This window comes from Cherax quadricarinatus, chromosome 42 (genome assembly GCF_038502225.1).
Source record: "Cherax quadricarinatus isolate ZL_2023a chromosome 42, ASM3850222v1, whole genome shotgun sequence".
In the NCBI taxonomy this organism is placed as follows: Eukaryota; Metazoa; Arthropoda; class Malacostraca; order Decapoda; family Parastacidae; genus Cherax; species Cherax quadricarinatus.
In genome coordinates, this window is record NC_091333.1 from 12,070,219 (window position 1) to 12,089,042 (window position 18,824).

Genomic DNA, 18,824 nt, shown 5'->3' on the forward strand with positions numbered 1-18,824 from the left:
GAAAAGTTACTCCTTACACAACATTGCTGCTTCAACAATATTGCAAAAACACATTTCAAGGTACTGAACTACTTATTAATAAAGACACTTGATCTAATGAAAGAAATTGTTTTAAATAATAATTTGCAAAATGGGTTCTAGAGAATTAATTAGTTTCAAGAATAAATTGATTTCACCATAAATCCCAATCCCACAAGAATAAATCAATATCTTATAATGAACCACAGTTTGAACATCATCCTAACATCCCTCATCCTGTTTCCTGACAAATCTTACTTAACCTAACCATCTTAACATCGCATAGGAGTCCCACCAGAGTCTCACCTGTGACGGTGACAGAGATCTCTGCCCTTACTAGTCCGCCCATGTTGCCAGCTGTGCACCCATACAGCCCCCCATCCTCGCGTCGTACCCCTGTCACCTGCAACGTCCCATTTCCATGCACCTCAACTCTGTACGTGGGTAAGCATACAAAGTGTTTGCATCAAACACACTTAGATAAAAAAAAAAATATTCACTGTATCAGGCATATTAGTTAATGTTAGTAAAGTCCACAACTATTTTCATTCACATGAAATTCAGTATTTGCTATATGACACTTTTTGGCAGTTTCTTTCATTCATCCATCCATAGCACAATGAAAAACTTATGTGATTTCTAAATCTGTGTTTATTTAACTGGAATACACTACAGTAGTACCTTGGTATGCGACCTTAATTCATTCTAGAAGGACGTTTGCATGCCAATATGTTCGAGTACCAAACGAATTTGTTCCCATTAGGAATATTGTAAAGTAGATTAATCCGCTTCAGACCCCCAAAAATACACTTACAAGAACACTTACAATAATACACTTACATAACTGTTCAAGTTGGGAGCATGTCGTATACCGAGGTACCACTGTACGTGTATTTTGAGTTCTGTCTTGGTTAGATACATACATATTTTGTGAAAAAATTACTATGTTCATTACTACTGCAACTCACTTAACAGAGCAGTGGAGCCCAATTCCTGAATCAATTATGTTTCTAGCATTTTGATTGCTATCTTCAGTGCATAGATATATACAGTGAACAAAAACTTATGAAACTGAAAGAAAAAGACTTGCTAACCTTTCAGGATCAAAGGCATTTGTAGTATGGTTGTAGTCCCAGTGTATTGAGGGTTTTGGGCTGCCACGAGCAAGACACTCCAGGACCAGAGTGCCTCCCTTGTCCACCTGCACTGGTCCCTGGGTCACCCACTCCAGTACAGGGCTCTCTGAACATCATCAGTTAGAACACTAGATCACTGAAGCAGATATACTGGCCCATGGTGGGCAGCTTCTATACCCACACATAGTACAAAGAATCATGACAGTAAGCTAACTGGCCCATGATGGGCAGCTCGTATACCCACACACAGTACAAAGAATCTTAGCGATACACTTCCTGGTCCATGGTAGGCAGGTCCTATACTCTCAGATGGCTCACGTGAGGCAGGACCTACATTACTCACATCTAAATATTCCCACACACATCATTTGATGATCTATTTTTAAAGTTAGTACTCAGCAGCGTGTTCCATACATTTACAGCTTCACTGCCAAAGCAGGGCTTTCCTAGATCAATTTTAAACCTGAATTTACTCAACTCAAATCTACTGTTGGAAGCTCTGTAATGGTTAGATATTTCACGAACACAACATTTTCACTCGCGTGAATTGAACAGTTAAGTCAAAGGGTTTCCTCAGTTTTGTTAAATCTTGAGTAATTATGTGTACTGTGGGTTCACAACCAGTGGTTTCAATCATAAATATTTATTCAAGTCAAGGGCATCATGTAAATAAGGTATTTTGAGTTTTTTTTTTTTCAGATCCACCCCCTCAAGTAGATACCGTATTTTACAAGGATTTACTCAAAGGTTTCATTAATAATCATGCAATATGCAAAAGCTTTAACTGATAAGTGCTTTTTTTTATTTATATAAATCCCCTAAGGTTAAAAACTGACATTAAAGTTTGGATGTTCCAGAATAGAATATTTATGACAAAACGAACAGAGAACCAAAAATTGTTATCTATACATCAAGGTGCATATATTTTATGCATACTTTCATTGTACAATCCAAAGTTTCTGCTTTAAATAGTATCCAGTACAGCCTTTGAACATCTTAATCTGTCTATGGGTGGTAGCCATATCTGCAACACGAATCTGATGAATTTTAGCTACCATCAGTAGTACTAGTAAGCTTATTTAGGTACAAGTATACTTAAGTACAATTATCATACATGGTGTAAATTACATGTAAATTACATTAATTTTGCTTACCAATAACAGCAAGAGTGATGGTGGTGTTGATGGAGCCCTGAGGAGAGGTTGCGATGCATACATACTGTCCACTGTCTCGCAACTCTGCCCCCAACACCTCCAGGCGACCATCCACTATGCTCTCTCTCCCCACCTCCACTATCTGCGGACAGTTAACATAGTTAATTCTTAATCAAATTAAATCATGTACAGAAGATACCTAGATGCCAATAAAGGTAACTGGTCCAATGAATTGAAGTTACTTGCCACATGGAAAATATTTGTATGTAGGAATCTTTATAGCGTATGTAAATTTCTACTTTAGTTATAAACACATACATTACAGATTCAAGTTAAATTCATACAGGAATCATACATTTTTTGCATATTATTACAAGATGTACTGTATATGGTGGGGCACCCAGACACAGATTGCTAGATGGTGGGTAAGAAATAGAGAAATTATCTCTCCACTCTCCCAGGCTGCCAGTAGACACAACAACCATACAAGGATGATTCAAGTCGGTAAGTTGGTAAGTTTATTTAGATACAGGTACACACAAGAACAATTATCATACCTCTTTACTTGTGTAAATTACCTAGGATAACCCCCCAAAAAAGTCAAAGTAACTTATTTCCACTGGGGTCATTGTAACAGCAGCTGTAAGATGCAGTAAAAATCAGTCATGATTATAAACTTAAAAATTAAAACAGCTAAGTAACTGAACTGTGTGACAATCAGTCACAATAAAAGGAGGTGTTCAGTTGCACAAATTCTCATTAGGGAGGGAGAGAGCTAAAACCACACCCAGGGGATTGACATCATGAGATGGCCAATGAGAGCCGAGAACGTCCTGTCATCATGAAAACTATTCAAATCTATAATATTTCAAGTCCTTTAATAAATTAATCACTCAAGTGAAATCTTCTGAATAACTACTGAATTTATTCTCATGTTGAAAAGGCAGTGTTAAACTGATACCTAAATCAAGGATAGGTGCAAGTTCATTTAGGCACAGGTATACGTAAGTACAATTACCATACAGTGTAAATTACCTAGGATAACCCAAAAAAGTCAGACAGCATAAAATAATAATAATATAATATCTTTATTTCTACAAGTACATGTACGAGGTATACAGGCCTAGCTGACATCAATGACATGCTGTACTACTATATAGAAAGCCGCTTGTTATGCTGACCATTGTGGGCAAATTAAGTCAGTTTTGTCCCAGGATGCGACCCACACTAGTCGACTAACACCCAGGTACCCATTTTATACTGATGGGTGAACGGGGACAGCAGGTGCCTTATGGAAACACGTCTCTAATGTTTTCCAGCCGCACCAGAGATTCGAACTCCGGACCTCAGTGTGTGAACTGAGTGCACTAACGATCGAGCTACGGGACACACCTATAAGCGACCAGGAATATTAAGAATCAAGTACCATGAGACAGGAGAAATTTCTGTGTAGGTAGATTCAGTGTACGGCACCAGACAGCACATAACTGTATGGTAACAGTAAATGGGAATAGAGTGCTTTGTAACTGGTGGATCAAGACCTGGAGTTTTAATTCTTAAGGTTATTATATTCGACTGATTTCTACTATATCTTACAGCCAGAGTGTTAAAAAAATGAAAGAACTGGCATATAAAATTAAACTGTATTTAGAAATGGAAATATTATACATATTTCACATACATATATAGTCATTCTTGATACATAAAGGTGACATGATAAGCTGTACCTGCAATAAAATATTTAACAAATAGGTTAGTAACAATCTGTAAAATGTGTAATATTAGGGATGTCTAAAACTGATGACAGTCTATAGGTGAAAAAATATTAGTGGTATTTATATAGCATATTTGAACATATTTTATAATAAGAAATGGGAGAGAGATCATTATATAATACAACAGTGCCAAGGAAAATGTGATGACTCGTGTCAACAGTGCCAAGGAAAATGAGGGATGACCCGTGTCAACAGTGCCAAGGAAAATGAGGGATGACCCGTGTCAACAGTGCCAAGGAAAATGTGATGACTCATGTCAACAGTGCCAAGGAAAATGTGATGACTCGTGTCAACAGTGCCAAGGAAAATGAGGGATGACCCGTGTCAACAGTGCCAAGGAAAATGAGGGATGACCCATGTCAACAGTGCCAAGGAAAATGTGATGACTCATGTCAACAGTGCTAAGGAAAATGTGATGACTCGTGTCAACAGTGCCAAGGAAAATGTGATGGCTCGTGTCAACAGTGCCAAGAAGGAAAATGTGATGACTCGTGTCAACAGTGCCAAGGAAAATGAGGGATGACCTGTGTCAACAGTGCCAAGGAAAAAGAGGGATGACCCGTGTCAACAGTGCCATGGAAAATGAGGGATGACCCATGTCAACAGTGCCAAGGAAAATGTGATGACTCGTGTCAACAGTGCCAAGGAAAATGTGATGACTCGTGTCAACAGTGCCAAGGAAAATGTGATGACTCGTGTCAACAGTGCCAAGGAAAATGAGGGATGACCTGTATCAACAGTGCCAAGAAAAAAGAGGGATGACCCGTGTCAACAGTGCCAAGGAAAATGAGATGACCCGAGTCAACAGTGCCAAGGAAAATGAGGGATGACCCGTGTCAACATTGCCAAGGAAAATGAGATGACCCGAGTCAACAGTGCCAAGGAAAATGAGATGACCCGTGTCAACAGTGCCAAGGAAAATGAGGGATGACCCGAGTTACCAGTGTTAAATAAATCAATGGTTCACCAGACACTCCTAAGTACCACAGGAAGACTCACCTGGTTGGAGGAGAGTCGGTGCCACGTGATGACTGGCATCTCTGCCCCCCGTGCCTCGCAGGGTATGGTAATGTTGGCACCCACCTCCACCCGCACATCATGGGGCAGTGGAGAGAATTTGAGCCTTTCTGACCACACATAACACATCGTTATAAGTAGGTTTATTTATGTACAGGTACACATAAATACAGTTACACAAATTATCATACATAATACATATGTGTAAATTACCCAAGATAACCCCTATAAAAAAGACTGATTTGACAGTGTGACTTGATTTCCATTGGGTGGTGACCCTACAGACTTAAACAACTATATGCTAATATCTAACTTACCATTGCTATCCAAAATCTTTGAGAAACTCGTGCACGGGAGACCATATTCATTTATAACGGCTCAAAACATACTCAACCCCTGCCAATTTGGATTCAGGAAAAATAAAAGCACTAATGATGCAATCATAAAAATGCTAGATCTGCTTTACACAGCGTTGGAAAATAAGGAATATCCACTAGGAATTTTTATTGACCTAAGAAAAGCTTTTGACACAGTAGACCACGACATCCTACTCCACAAACTTGATCATTACGGTATAAGAGGCCATGCGCTTGCTTATTTCAAATCTTACATTACTAATAGGTATCAGTACGTCACCATTAAAGACACAGCATCAGCAACACGGCCACTTGATACTGGAGTTCCGCAGGGAAGTGTCCTTGGTCCCCTGCTCTTCCTCATATACATCAATGACCTTCCAAACGTATCCCAACACCTGAAACCCATTCTCTTTGCTGATGACACGACTTATGTCATCTCTCACCCTAATCTTGCCACCCTCAACACCATTGTGAATGAGGAGCTGATTAAAATATCGACTTGGATGACAGCCAATAAACTTACGCTTAACACTGACAAAACCTACTATATTATGTTTGGTAGCAGAGCAGGAGATGCACAAATTAACATTAAGATTGACAACACTCTAATTACCAGAAATAATGGGGGAAAATTCCTAGGCTTATACCTTGACAACAACCTGAATTTCAGCACCCATATCCAGCATATAACCAAAAAAGTATCCAAAACGGTTGGGATCCTCTCCAAGATACGATACTACGTGCCGCAAAATGCCCTTCTCACACTATACCACTCACTTATTTATTCATACCTCACCTATGCTATTTGTGCTTGGGGATCAACTGCAGCAACACACCTAAAGCCAATAATCACCCAACAGAAAGCTGCAGTAAGAATAATCACTAAATCCAATCCCTGGCAACACCCCCCCCCACTCTTCATAGACCTAAACTTACTCCCAGTTCAGTACATCCACACTTACTACTGTGCAATCTACATCTACAGGGCCTTAAACTCTAATATCAACCTTGACCTAAAACGCTTTCTTGATAGTTGTGACAGAACTCACAGGCATAACACCAGACACAAACATCTCTACGACATTCCCCGTGTCCCACTAAACCTTTACAAAAATTCAATGTATGTCAAAGGCCCTAAAATCTGGAATACCCTACCTGACAACTCTAGAACTGCAGACACATTCATCACCTTCAAAACTACCATTAGAAAACATCTTATCTCCCTGATACACCCCATCAACTAACTACACGAATACCACCTGGTGGTTCACACTTACACTCACTCATTTGACCATAAACAGAAATATTAATCTCAATCTTAAAATAATGAATCCTGTGATACTCCAATACTGAAATTATGTACAGTGCCAAAACAAAAGCATTCACATTGCTAAACTTACAAACTAGTATTTAGTCACTTAGCCATAATACCAACTTATCTCATAATTTGTAATATTTTACAATTAAGAATAAAACTAAGTATGCCCGAAATGCCTAGCCATGCTAAGCGTTCTAGTGGTACACTCTGTAATCACAATTTTACTGCATGTAAACCACACAATAACCAAATTTCTGTAAACTCAGCATTGTAATCCTTATAGAGAATAAACTTTGAATTTGAACTTTGAATTTGAAAGTATATTTCCATTGGGTTCTTAAGTAAGTTTATTTATAAAGGAACGGGTGCACATAAGTATAATTGTCATACATAGTGTAAAGCCTGAGCTTGCTACCATCTGCAGCTCATAAGACTGCCATCCCCACGAGCCCCTTTGAGGCGGGGTAGATGGCAGACCAGAGGCCTAGCTTCTCCCTACGAGCCCCGTGAGGGCGGGGAATGTGGCTAGGCCTGGGGAAACTTGGTCCCAAAGATGAGGAGGTACTTGTACCTCCTCCCATGGGAGACTTAAGTCTCGAGACACTCCCCAGATAGGGAGCCAAGGCCGGGTCACCACTACTTGGAAAAGACCCGGGCCGGGAGAATACCGGCGAATAAAAAAAAAAAAAAAAAAACATAGTGTAAATTACCTAGCATAACCCAAAAAAGTTAAAGGTTAATTGGTTATTTGGATGGTTAATTTGAGTTTAGAGACTATCAACTACCCAAGAGGATCATTAAGACTGCATGTTGCTTGTTCCTCACTAGTCAAGAATAATTTAATACCCAAAATAGGGATTAAAGTCAATTCTGTGTACTATATACACTAAGAGACATACATCTCTGTGTATATTCTTCTATCTTGAAGTAGTATACACCGTAAATGAAGTGTGAAAATTATGAGAAGCTTCCGACCTTGAACCTTTTATTTATTTATTTATTTGAACATGATACAGTGAGGTACAAAGTTATTACAGTGCAATATGCCAGAGTCCCTTGTATGCAGAGCATTATGGACAGGCTTAAAATTAACTTAAGATTAACTAAGCAATGATGTATTCAGTGGTAAAAACATTATTGTATACAGATAGCAATTTAGTACAAATGAGTATTACAAAGACAGGTCATATGGTAATTTACTGTGTTGCTGAGCATTCAGTAGAATGGAGTATTCTGTTAGGTAATGTAATTAAAAAATAAAGTTTGATTGGGTCACAGGTTAGACATTTATGAGATACAATAATGAGAAACATTTACGAGATACAATTTATGAGATACAATTATTCAGTATTTATTTAGTTGTGGGTGAGTAAGTGATTTTTGAGAAGAGACTTGAATTTATAAACAGACAGTGTTTCTTTTATATTCACAGGTAATGAATTCCAGATTTTAGGGCCTTTTATGTGCATTGAGTTTTTGCATAGCGTGAGATGGACACGAGGGACATCAAAGAGTGATCTGTGCCTTGTGTTATGGTCGTGTGTTCTGTTAAGGTTGGTAAGGAGACGTTTGAGGGGAGGGTTTATATCAGAGTTAAGTGTTGTATGTATGTAATAGGTGCAGTAATAAGTATGGATGTTTTGAATGGTGAGTAGGTTTAGAGTTTTGAATATTGGTGGAGTGTACTGCCTGTAGTGGGAATTTGTTATTCTGACTGCAGCCTTTTGTTGGGTAATTAATGGTCTGAGATGGTTTATTGTTGTTGAGCCCCATGCACAAATTCCATAGGTGAGATAGGGGTAAATAAGTGAGTGATATAGGGCCAGGAGGGCTGACTGTGGAACATAGTACCGTATCTTCGATAGTACGCCTACGGTCTTGGAATTTTTTTGGAAATTTGTTGTATATGTGTTTGAAATTTGAGTCTATTATCAAGGTGGATTCCTAAGAATTTTCCCTATGTGAGTTTTGTGATAGGTGATCTGTTTATCATTATGTTAAGAGGGACATCTGTAGCTCTGTTACCAAACTGAATGAAGTAGGCTTTGTCAATGTTTAGAGTAAGTTTGTTAGTACTCATCCAGGTAGATATTTTCTGTAATTCGGCATTTACAGTAATGGCTAGCGTGACTGGGCTCGGGTGAGAGAAGACGTATGTAGTGTCATCTGCAAATAGTGTGGGTTTGAGTAGTTGCGATGCATTTGGCAGGTCATTTATGTATATGAGAAAGAGAAGAGGGCCTAGGACACTTCCCTGTGGGACACCAACTGTGACTGGCTGTGCTGAAGAGTTTGCCCCGTTTGTGTACACATATTGGCTTCTGTTGCTGAGGTAAGACTTTAGGTAGTTGAGGGAGTGCCCTCTTATACCACAGTGCGACAATTTTATATGGAGCAAGTCATGGTCAACTGTATCAAAGGCTTTACGTAAGTCTATGAAGATCTCCAGTGGGACTTCTTTTTTCTCTATTGCAGTGTATATGTGTTCTAGCATGTGTATAATAGCATCATTAGTATTTTTATTAGACCTGAACCCAAATTGACAGGGGTTGAGTATGTTGTGGGAGATGAGGTAGGAATAGATTCGCTTATGAATTAATTTTTCGAAGATTTTAGAGAGAGGGTGTAAGTTGGATATTGGCCTATAGTTATTCAAGTCTGTTTGGTCTCCTTTATGGATCGGGGTGACCCTTGCTATTTTGAGAACTGTAGGGAAGGTAGAGGATTCTATGGATTTGTTAAAGAGTGTTGCAATGATTGGTGATAGTACTTGTGACGCTTTTTTGTATATAAAGGGTGGTAAGGTATTTAAATCTCCTGTCTTGTTTTTTAGTGTGTTGATAATAAGGGAGACTTCAGTAGGGTTAGTCGGAGCTAGGAAGAGTGTGTTCGTTATTAAGGTCCAAGGACAGAAAACTTCTTGATAATGACCTTATTACTATACAGTACATTATACAACTGATGTGAATATTATATTATTATACAGTTTTTATTGCAATCACAATAGTTACCCATTAGGAGTACGTTAACAGTACATTTTCTTTGATGTTAAAAAGCATGTTTCATTTTTAACCACTAACTTGTAATTTTTTCTATCATTTAGTATAGTTAGTCATTAAAATTTATCCGTTTTCTTCGGTGTAAATCAATATTTTACGAATAGCTAAGATGATTGTGTTTCGATTATTAACTTGAGAGTTAATAACTATCATTCTGTTTGTCTTATTTCCATTTGGGTCTGTTTATCCTCTCCCTCAGGATGCAACCCTCACATAAGTATGTACTTACGGCTACATAAACACCAAACTCAATTTCAAATTTTTGTTTCTTTGCAAAGTTTATAATAAGTAAGTAAGTTTATTCAGGTATACACAAATACAGTTACATAGAATTATCATACATAGCAGCATATGTGTAGAGAACCTGGCATAACCCAAAAAAGTCAGACAGAGTGACTTATTTCCATTGGGGTCCTTTTACCTTATTATTATAATATAAAGGTTATAATATTTTCTTATTATTCTATAATGAAGATAACATCTTATTATCATACTAAAAAGACTATCCACTACACGAGAGTCATTAAGACTATCTACAATATGAGGGTCATTACTAGGAATAAGGTAAAATTTACACGTATGTTAGCTAAAAAATAGAAAATCATTCCCCTCCCTTTCTGTAGCTACATTCATCAGACACCTTTTGGCAGTCTTCTTGAACTTGTTCATGCTATGACTGGCTTTGACATGTGCGGGCAGTCTGTTCCATTTCTTTATTGCTGTACAATAAAAGGTGTTTGAAGCCTGGCCAATGACTGTGGGTACTACAAAGTTGTGCTCTCTTCCGCTAGTACTATGATTGCTTTGGTTCCCAACCTTGACAAAATTGACAGAAAAATATTCTGGACACTGTTTGTGAGCAATTTTATAAACTTGATTTAGCTTCAGTTGTTTTACTCTGTCTTCAACATTCAGCATATCCAACTGTTTTAATTCATTCTAGCCTACATGCTCTCTTGGTCCCAACCCCAGGATGAATCTTATGATTTTGTTCTGGGTGATTTGCAGTCTATCTTTCAGTTTTTTTGTCAAGGCAGAGTACCATGAAGAGCAAGCATAATCCATATGGCATTGTATAAGGGCTAGACATAGAGTCCCGCGAGCCTCAGTAAGTAGACACTGTGCTTGTCTATACAGGAACTTCAGTCTGGCATTCGCTTTCTTTACTACACTGTTCCCTATCAATTCTCCTGACATGCATGGGTCAAAGGGGATTCCCAGATATTTTACTGATGAAACCAAAGTGATGGGCTCCTCATTACACTGGACATTAAAATTATTTACCCTTCTCAGTTTATGTTTCGTGTCAAAGAGAATGGCTTCAGTTTTCCCGAGGTGTAATGAGTTTGTTGTCTACTAACCATTTGCTGCAGGACTCCAGTTCCAGTGTTATAACATTAGCTATATCTTGTGGGTCTTTACCTGACACTAACACAGCACTGTCATCTGCATACAGTAGGAGTTTGCACTTGACACTGATAGGCAATTTGTCTCCTGTTGCTAAGGTAGGACTTGAACCAGTCTACAGAACCTATACCGACAGCTTGAAGTTTCTTACATAATATATTGTGGTTGACAGTATCGAAGGCCTTTTGCAGGTCTAAGGTTACAATACCTATGAGGTTCCCCTTTGACATTTCAGTTCTCAGGTAATCCATCAGATTAATTAGGGAGGTGTTGGTTGAGTATGATCTTCTAAAGCCCGATTGATAGCTATGGAGAATGTTGTTGTCATTAAGGTACTTAACTACTTGAGAGTACACCGCCCTCTCTAGAATTTTGGATATTATACTGAGTATACTAGCAGGCCTATAGTTGCTTACATCAGACCTACTATTTTTCTTGAGGATAGGAGTAACTCTGGCCTCCTTGAACCCCTCCGGTACGGTATTAGTGGTGATGGACAGATTTATTATGTGAGCAATAGGGATTGACAGTTCAGAAGCATCATCTTTTAGGAACTTAGACTAGATGTTATCCGGGCCAGTGCTCTTAGTTGGGTTTAACCTGTTTAGTTCTTTTTAAATAAAGTCATGAGATACACTTACTAGTTGACAACTGTTTGGGGTTACCCCTTTATTGGTATAGTATGTTTGAAACTTATCATTCTGTGTTAAAGGTATTTGATGCAGCTGGTAGTTTACTTACTAGTGTTGATGCGGCAGATGTGTAGAAGGAATTAAAGCAATTTGCCACCTTTGATGTTTCGTGGCATACCTCATTATCGATAGTGAGTACTATGTTAGACCTATCTACTGGCTTATGGCTATACCACAACTGTTTTAGTTGTTACCAGAGCTTCAACTTTTGAGCAATAGTGCTTTGCCTTTGCTCCTTTTATAAGTCTCTGCACTTTGTTCCTCAATCTTTGGAATTCGTTTAGTGCTGCAATATCCTGTCTGTTTGCTTTAAATCTTTTTAGCAGCTGGTCTCTGAATTTCATATTATCTAATATCTCAGTATTCATCCAGGGCTCAGTTCTTCGTTTAATCCTAACCTCTTTAACTGGTGCAATATTATCAAGGATGGTACTGAACATTGTATTGAATTTTTCCCAGGCATCGTTTACGTCCGTGCAACTTGTTATCTCTGTCCAGTCACAATTGTGTAACCTATTTACCAGTGTTTCTTTACTGTAGTTTCTAGTTGACCTCATTTTTATTGTCCTGTGTAGGCCTATCCTATCCCTAGTGATTTTCCTAGTGCAGTAAATGATGAAATGATCACTAAGGCCTGTGGTAATGACGCCTGACTGACTAATGTTCTCAGAACGGTTACAAAGTATGTGGTCAATTAGGGTGGCTGAGAACTGTGTGATCCGGGTTGGTGTATTAATTAGTTGAGTGTAACTATTTATACCTAGAATTTGCTTATACCTTTTGCATAGCCCGTTATTTTGCTACTAAAAACAGATATTGAAGTCTCCCAGTATTATTGTCTCGCAATTGTTTTCAAGTCCGGACAATACTCTGGGAAAGTCTTCTAAGAACTGGTCCTGGGTGGGAGGGCGGTAACTAGTTCCTACTAAGATGGGTTTGGTCTTGGGAAGCAGCACTTCAAACCATAGAATCTCCAGTTTATTGTTATTTAAATCAGGTCTTGGGTTGTAAGATAAGTCATTTCTTATGTAGGCACATACCTCACCACCCTTTCTGTTCCTATCTAAGCGTTTTATATTGTGATTTACATATAAAATATTTAAGCACAAAGAAAGCCACGAGCATGCCTGAGCATTTCGGGCACCAGTCAACGGCAACGGCAACAAGGGCAACAACAGGAGTAGCAACAGCAGTGGAGCTCTACCTACCGTTTATGTTTTGTTCAAGCCATATAATGAGGCTTCCATAGATTTTTAGTTACTGGTGTGATCTTGTCAATTAATTCTGCATTTCTGATGTCTTTGTATCAGAAGAATCGCACTTCTATAACCATTTAGTTGCCCCAGAAGCTTTCGTTTGAGAGCAGAATGAATATATTATGTTCTTGCCATATATCATTTCATTAATATGGCCTACGTCAGGATGTAATTTCGTGTAATTATTGTTATACCCTGCATTTCCGCTAATGCCTTCTCAACCCTCTCTTTTCTCGACCTTTCTTCAGACCTTCTCTACCGTTTCTTGCTTAGTTGTGGCTTGACAATGGTCCAGGATGGCCCGAAACGTCGTCATAAGTTTTCCCCTCTTAAGTGTGGGTTTATTTGTAATTCGTTCCAGCCATGGTACTGTGACTTGTATTCTTTTGTCTTCTTTATCAAGATTATAATATTAATGTTTAGACCGCTCACCTGTGACTGTGAGTTTGAGAGGCGGGGTGATGAGTGGCGGGTGACCAGCAGTGACGACCACACAGGAGTAGAGACCTCGGTCCTGCATGCGAGCCCAGCGGATCCTCAACACCGACACACCTTCTGTCACCTCCTCACCCATACCTGTCACCATCACACGATAATCATCCACGCTTACCTGAAACACATTACACCTTATTCTGGGGCACCTGGTGAGGATGCTGGCACAGGGCTTTCAGTCCAAGTATCTATAGATACTCTTTCCTTTCTTGTATCGAACCTTGTTGCTACCCATTTCTCCTTCAATATAATACAGTAACTGGGGCACTTTGGACGCATTCATGAAGTCACATGGAATGCATAGGTGATTTCTTACTTCCTCATCTACCATATAAAGGCACATTTCACACTCACAACACAGATATCACCTTAGTGGTGGATGTTGTGGCTCCTTTACTTTCACTTTTAAGTAATATTACTTCACAAACAGACACACACACACACACACACACACACAGACACACACACACAGGCACACACACACACACACACACACACAACACACACACACACACACACACACACACACACACACACACACACACACACACACATACATACACACACACACACACACACACACACTCAACTAGGTGAGTACACTCACACAATCACACAATTATGATTATATACAACTCAAGTAAATTTTTCACAGCCTACCACTCACTGTATGACCCCCTACAGGTTCAGCGCTTCCCATTGAATACATTATTATCAATAATCATAGTTATATCAAAGACAAGCAACAAAAAAAACGAGATAATTCCCACTCTAGAAAACTCTAACTCTCTCTGTCTCTGTCTCTCTCTCTCTCTCTCTCTCTCTCTCTCCCTCTCTCTCTCTCTGTCTCTCTCTCTGTCTCTGTCTCTGTCTCTCTCTCTCCCTCTCTCTCTCTCAAGATTCCATCAGAGTGATGGAGCGTACCGGGCGGTTGTTGTGGGTCCAGCTGACGTTGGTATATGGTCTTGGTGTAGCGTCCACACGACACTCTAGACGGGCCGTCTCCTCTTCCAGCACAGACACACTTCCCGTCACCAACTGAGCCACAGGCTTACCTGAGGGAGACACAAGTTTACGAGTCAGTATGCACACTTGTGTAAAACAGGTGAGCACAACTAGGTGGCACATGGAGGATAGTCTTTCCACCACTATTTGTGCTGCATGACACACTCAAGTACATTATATATATATATATATATATATATATATATATATATATATATATATATATATATATATATATATATATATGTATATATATATATATATATATATATATATATATATATATATATATATATATATATATATATATATATATATATATATATGTCGTGCCGAATAGGTAAAATTGGTCAATTAACAAGAACTCATTTAAGATTGAATCCTTTCTAAATTTTTCTTATTACGTTTAAAGATACATTTTTTCCATTTATGTTAATGTAAAGATTAATAACTTTGTACCAAAAGAACCTTAGAAAACTTTCCTTACCTTAATATAACAAGTGCAATTTAATTTAGCCTAATCCAACTAAATATATTTTAGATAAGTTTACAGTAATTTAATAATAAACAAACACAATGAAATATGTTTATTTTCGTTAGGTTCAGAATGATTTTTGCGAAATTATTACATACACAAATTTTTGCTTGCCTTATTCGGCAACAAGAGCGTTGCAATTTAAGCCCAGATCGTAAGTTATTCGGCATGACATATATATTATGCTATAGTTACCCTTTCATAGTGCCTTCCTTTCACCTGGCCCGGTGATTTACCTCTTCCTTGTTCCCTCCTCAGCCATCCCTTCCGTGTATCCTCTGATCCTCTAACTCATTCCCCTGAAGACTCAATACTCACGGGTTACCACCAGCTGGAGTGAGACTGAGGTGTTGCCGGCCAGGTTAGAGGCGACGCAAGTGAAGGTTCCAACGTGCTGGAAGGTTGCATCCTCCACCACCAAGGCTGTGCCTTCCACCCTGACGGAGCCTTCCTGCTGGGGTGGCTGTAAGTGGGACCACACCCAGGATACCTGCGGGCGGGGAAGGCCAGCGGGAGGCAAACAGGTGACCTGCAACCTCCCACCCGCGCCCACAACGTGGGTGTTGAGGATAGACGCTCCAGGCTCCAGCGTGGGCCGCATCTGTCCGTCCAGATCTGTCACACAAGCACACACGGGGAAGTGAGAATGCCATTCGAGCGATATAATTACGCTAACACTGTTTCGCTCCCAGTAGAGGCTTCAGTCATGATGAAGTTCTCTACGCAGGGCGAAACATTGTCCCAGTAAAACTTTGTACTCTTACTTGTGACTCTGGTTTCATAATTATCGGCTCTGGTTTCGGATTCACCATCATTCAGTAAATACCTGTCCTCCCACAATCGTACTGACATTACACTTCAAATGACCCTGTGAACTGCAACATTCGTCAATTATGCAATTTTTTTTTCAACTAAGTGGTTGCTCACTTTTCATTTTAAGCGTTTTGAAATCATATTTGATTTTACCCAATTTTGGTTTGGCAGATTATGAAAAATATATTCACGCAGCATTCACATGACTGATTATTAATGTGCACTTAACACTGCCTTCGTACAACACTGAACAATTGTTCCATTGTGGCGTAGTGGAGGGAGGACACTTACAGGCCAGGATGATGGAAGCGGCGTAGGATGCGTGGTGGGCGCGGTGAGGATGCACACCCACACACCTGTACACGCCCTCGTCACCCAAGTTGGCAGCTGTTATTACTAACGTCCCATTCTTCAGTACCTGGCGCCTAGGGACGGGTAAATAATATAACCCATTATGTTACTGGTCTGTTATGTGGGGGATGGACGGTGTTACCTGGGACATAAAAATAGTGCTTTGTAATATTTCTAAATTATGTACTATCACTCATCACGCTGATCACCAGCATTTTAAAATTATTAAATGAATTATACGTTCCTTCATATAATTAAGTTATAAAAATATAAAAATCAAGGAAAATTACGATAAGACATAGCATCCAGGCTACTTAATATTGATAATTCCCGAGAATTATGAAGAAGGATAATTATATAAATTGCATGGGAACCCCATTTGGGTGAATTTATAGGCGTATGTAATTTCCATCATATCTGTTGATTTCAGGTTGGTAAGTGACACAATGTGATGTACTATAATTCGACAACCCTTCCCTTGTGTGTGTGTGTGTGTGTGTGTGTGTGTGTGTGTGTGTGTGTGTGTGTGTGTGTGTGTGTGTGTGTGTGACGCTGGAAGAGAAAAGAACTAGAGGAGACTTGATCACGATATACACGATATATACGATTTTCATACACAAGATCACTCGCCTGGTATTATTTGTGAGGGGACCGGCATCACGGAGATACCAGCGGATGACTGTGGACTCCTCGTAGCTGCAGTGGAGGGACGCTTGTCTTCCAGGACCCACCACCAGCGACTCCGGCACCACCTCCACACTTGGCACTCCAGCGTCTGTTGAGGAAGCGTGGCCCTCTTTACGTAAGGTGAGGACTATAGTACTTTTTTACCTACGTCATGCGAATGTCTGGTATACGTAAAGATATTTAGCTGTGTCTAGGGGAAAGTAGTGACATTATTTAGCTGTGTCTGGAAGAAGAAATGCTGGATTCCTCCAGCCTCATCATTCCTACCTCCCTCCAAGCACTTGTCGTGAAACCGGACTAAACTTACGCACTATTCAACCATACACAATTATCTCCCGGGAGACTTAGGTCTCGAGACACTCCCCAGATAGGGAGCCAAGGCCGGGTCACCACTACTTGGAAAAGACCCGGGCCGGGAGAATACCGGCGAATAAAAAAAAAAAAAAAAAATATCCCGTCAGTATCACTCTGTACCCTGATGGATGTTCATTCTGTTGTTCCTTCGTGAAGATCACAACAGAAAGAAGTAAAAAGGGGAACATGCTTGCCCTCGAAATCTAACATAAACTAACCATATCTAATCCCACTTTATTTAATCAACTCAACTTAATCTATCTCGCCTAATCTAATGCACCCTAATTTAACCTTATCAAAACTATTTTCGTTATAATAAGGCTCTCTTGGATTTCATATTCCCTGCCTTGGCACAACTTCCGTGTATCTGGGTATGGAACTCGCGTGCCCGCATGAGCCGGACCTCAGGCCACAGGCATGAGCTCCGATTCTTGAACTGACTACATCTCAGCTCTCCATAGGACCTAGCTCTGGCTGTCCTCTAAGCTCTGCTCTAGTGAATCGTGACTTTCCCAGTATCCTGCTCACCAGTTACCTCGACAATCAACCCTGCAAACTTCACATAATCCAATCTAACCTGGCGTAATCTAACCTATCCTTTCCTAACCTCCAAATCAACGCCCTGCAAATCAAACGAAATCCAGAAGACGTTTTGGTCCATGCTGGACCGATATACAGACTAGCTTCCATTCCAAATCTGGGATTACTTGTTAACTGTTCCAGCCACGGTTCATGGTACTGTATTCCAAACGCTGTAGTGATCCCACAATGTCCACCAACTTACCTGGTATGGCAAGGACGAAAGGATGGTGTGTGGTGGTGGTGGTGAGGTAGATGGGTCTCACAGACTCCTGTAGGGCGGCGCTGTGCTTGTGGATGGTGGCAGCGCAAGTGTACACGCCGTTGTGCGTGGCGGCGTCGAAGGCGCTGACGGTGAGCCGACGCCTTGATACCGCTAGTCCCGGCACCGCTGACGCCAGTACTCCGTTCCTGAGCGCCGTGATTAATAATAATAATAATAATAATAATAATAATAATAATAATAATAATAATAATAGCATATGTAACATACAGAATATTTAATGTTATACATATCACGCAAGATACATAATACATATTATACATAATTATGCTGTTGTTTGTAAAAATTTTTTAAAGATTGGGAGCCAAGCATGCTCTGTTCTGTACCCAAAATTGGAAAATTTTAAAAATAAAAAAATTTTTGAAAAAGTAGTTAGGGATTTTCCACACCCAATGTCCTTTTTTTCTTTATTTATGTAGGGAAAAGGTAGGGCAGTGTTTTTTGTGTTGTGTGTGTGTGTGTGTGTGTGTGTGTGTGTGTGTAAAAAGAGAATAACTTAAAAGACATTAAAATATAAGTTTATTGGCATAAAAA

General features: G+C 39.6%; 1 protein-coding gene across 1 annotated transcript in view; it reads right to left on the reverse strand.

Annotated features, from left to right (window-relative positions):
• Positions 1-18,824, reverse strand: part of LOC128695653 (inactive tyrosine-protein kinase 7) — a 201,003-nt gene that overhangs the window by 17,602 nt on the left and 164,577 nt on the right. The window contains exons 5-14 of the mRNA XM_070093156.1: positions 18,213-18,418; positions 17,018-17,162; positions 16,328-16,461; positions 15,542-15,838; positions 14,608-14,738; positions 13,624-13,801; positions 5,083-5,210; positions 2,309-2,450; positions 1,113-1,260; positions 325-452 (exon numbers count right to left, since the gene is read on the reverse strand). Of these exons, the coding sequence (XP_069949257.1) occupies positions 325-452; positions 1,113-1,260; positions 2,309-2,450; positions 5,083-5,210; positions 13,624-13,801; positions 14,608-14,738; positions 15,542-15,838; positions 16,328-16,461; positions 17,018-17,162; positions 18,213-18,418 (1,637 nt within the window). The remainder of the gene's footprint in view (positions 1-324; positions 453-1,112; positions 1,261-2,308; positions 2,451-5,082; positions 5,211-13,623; positions 13,802-14,607; positions 14,739-15,541; positions 15,839-16,327; positions 16,462-17,017; positions 17,163-18,212; positions 18,419-18,824) is intronic.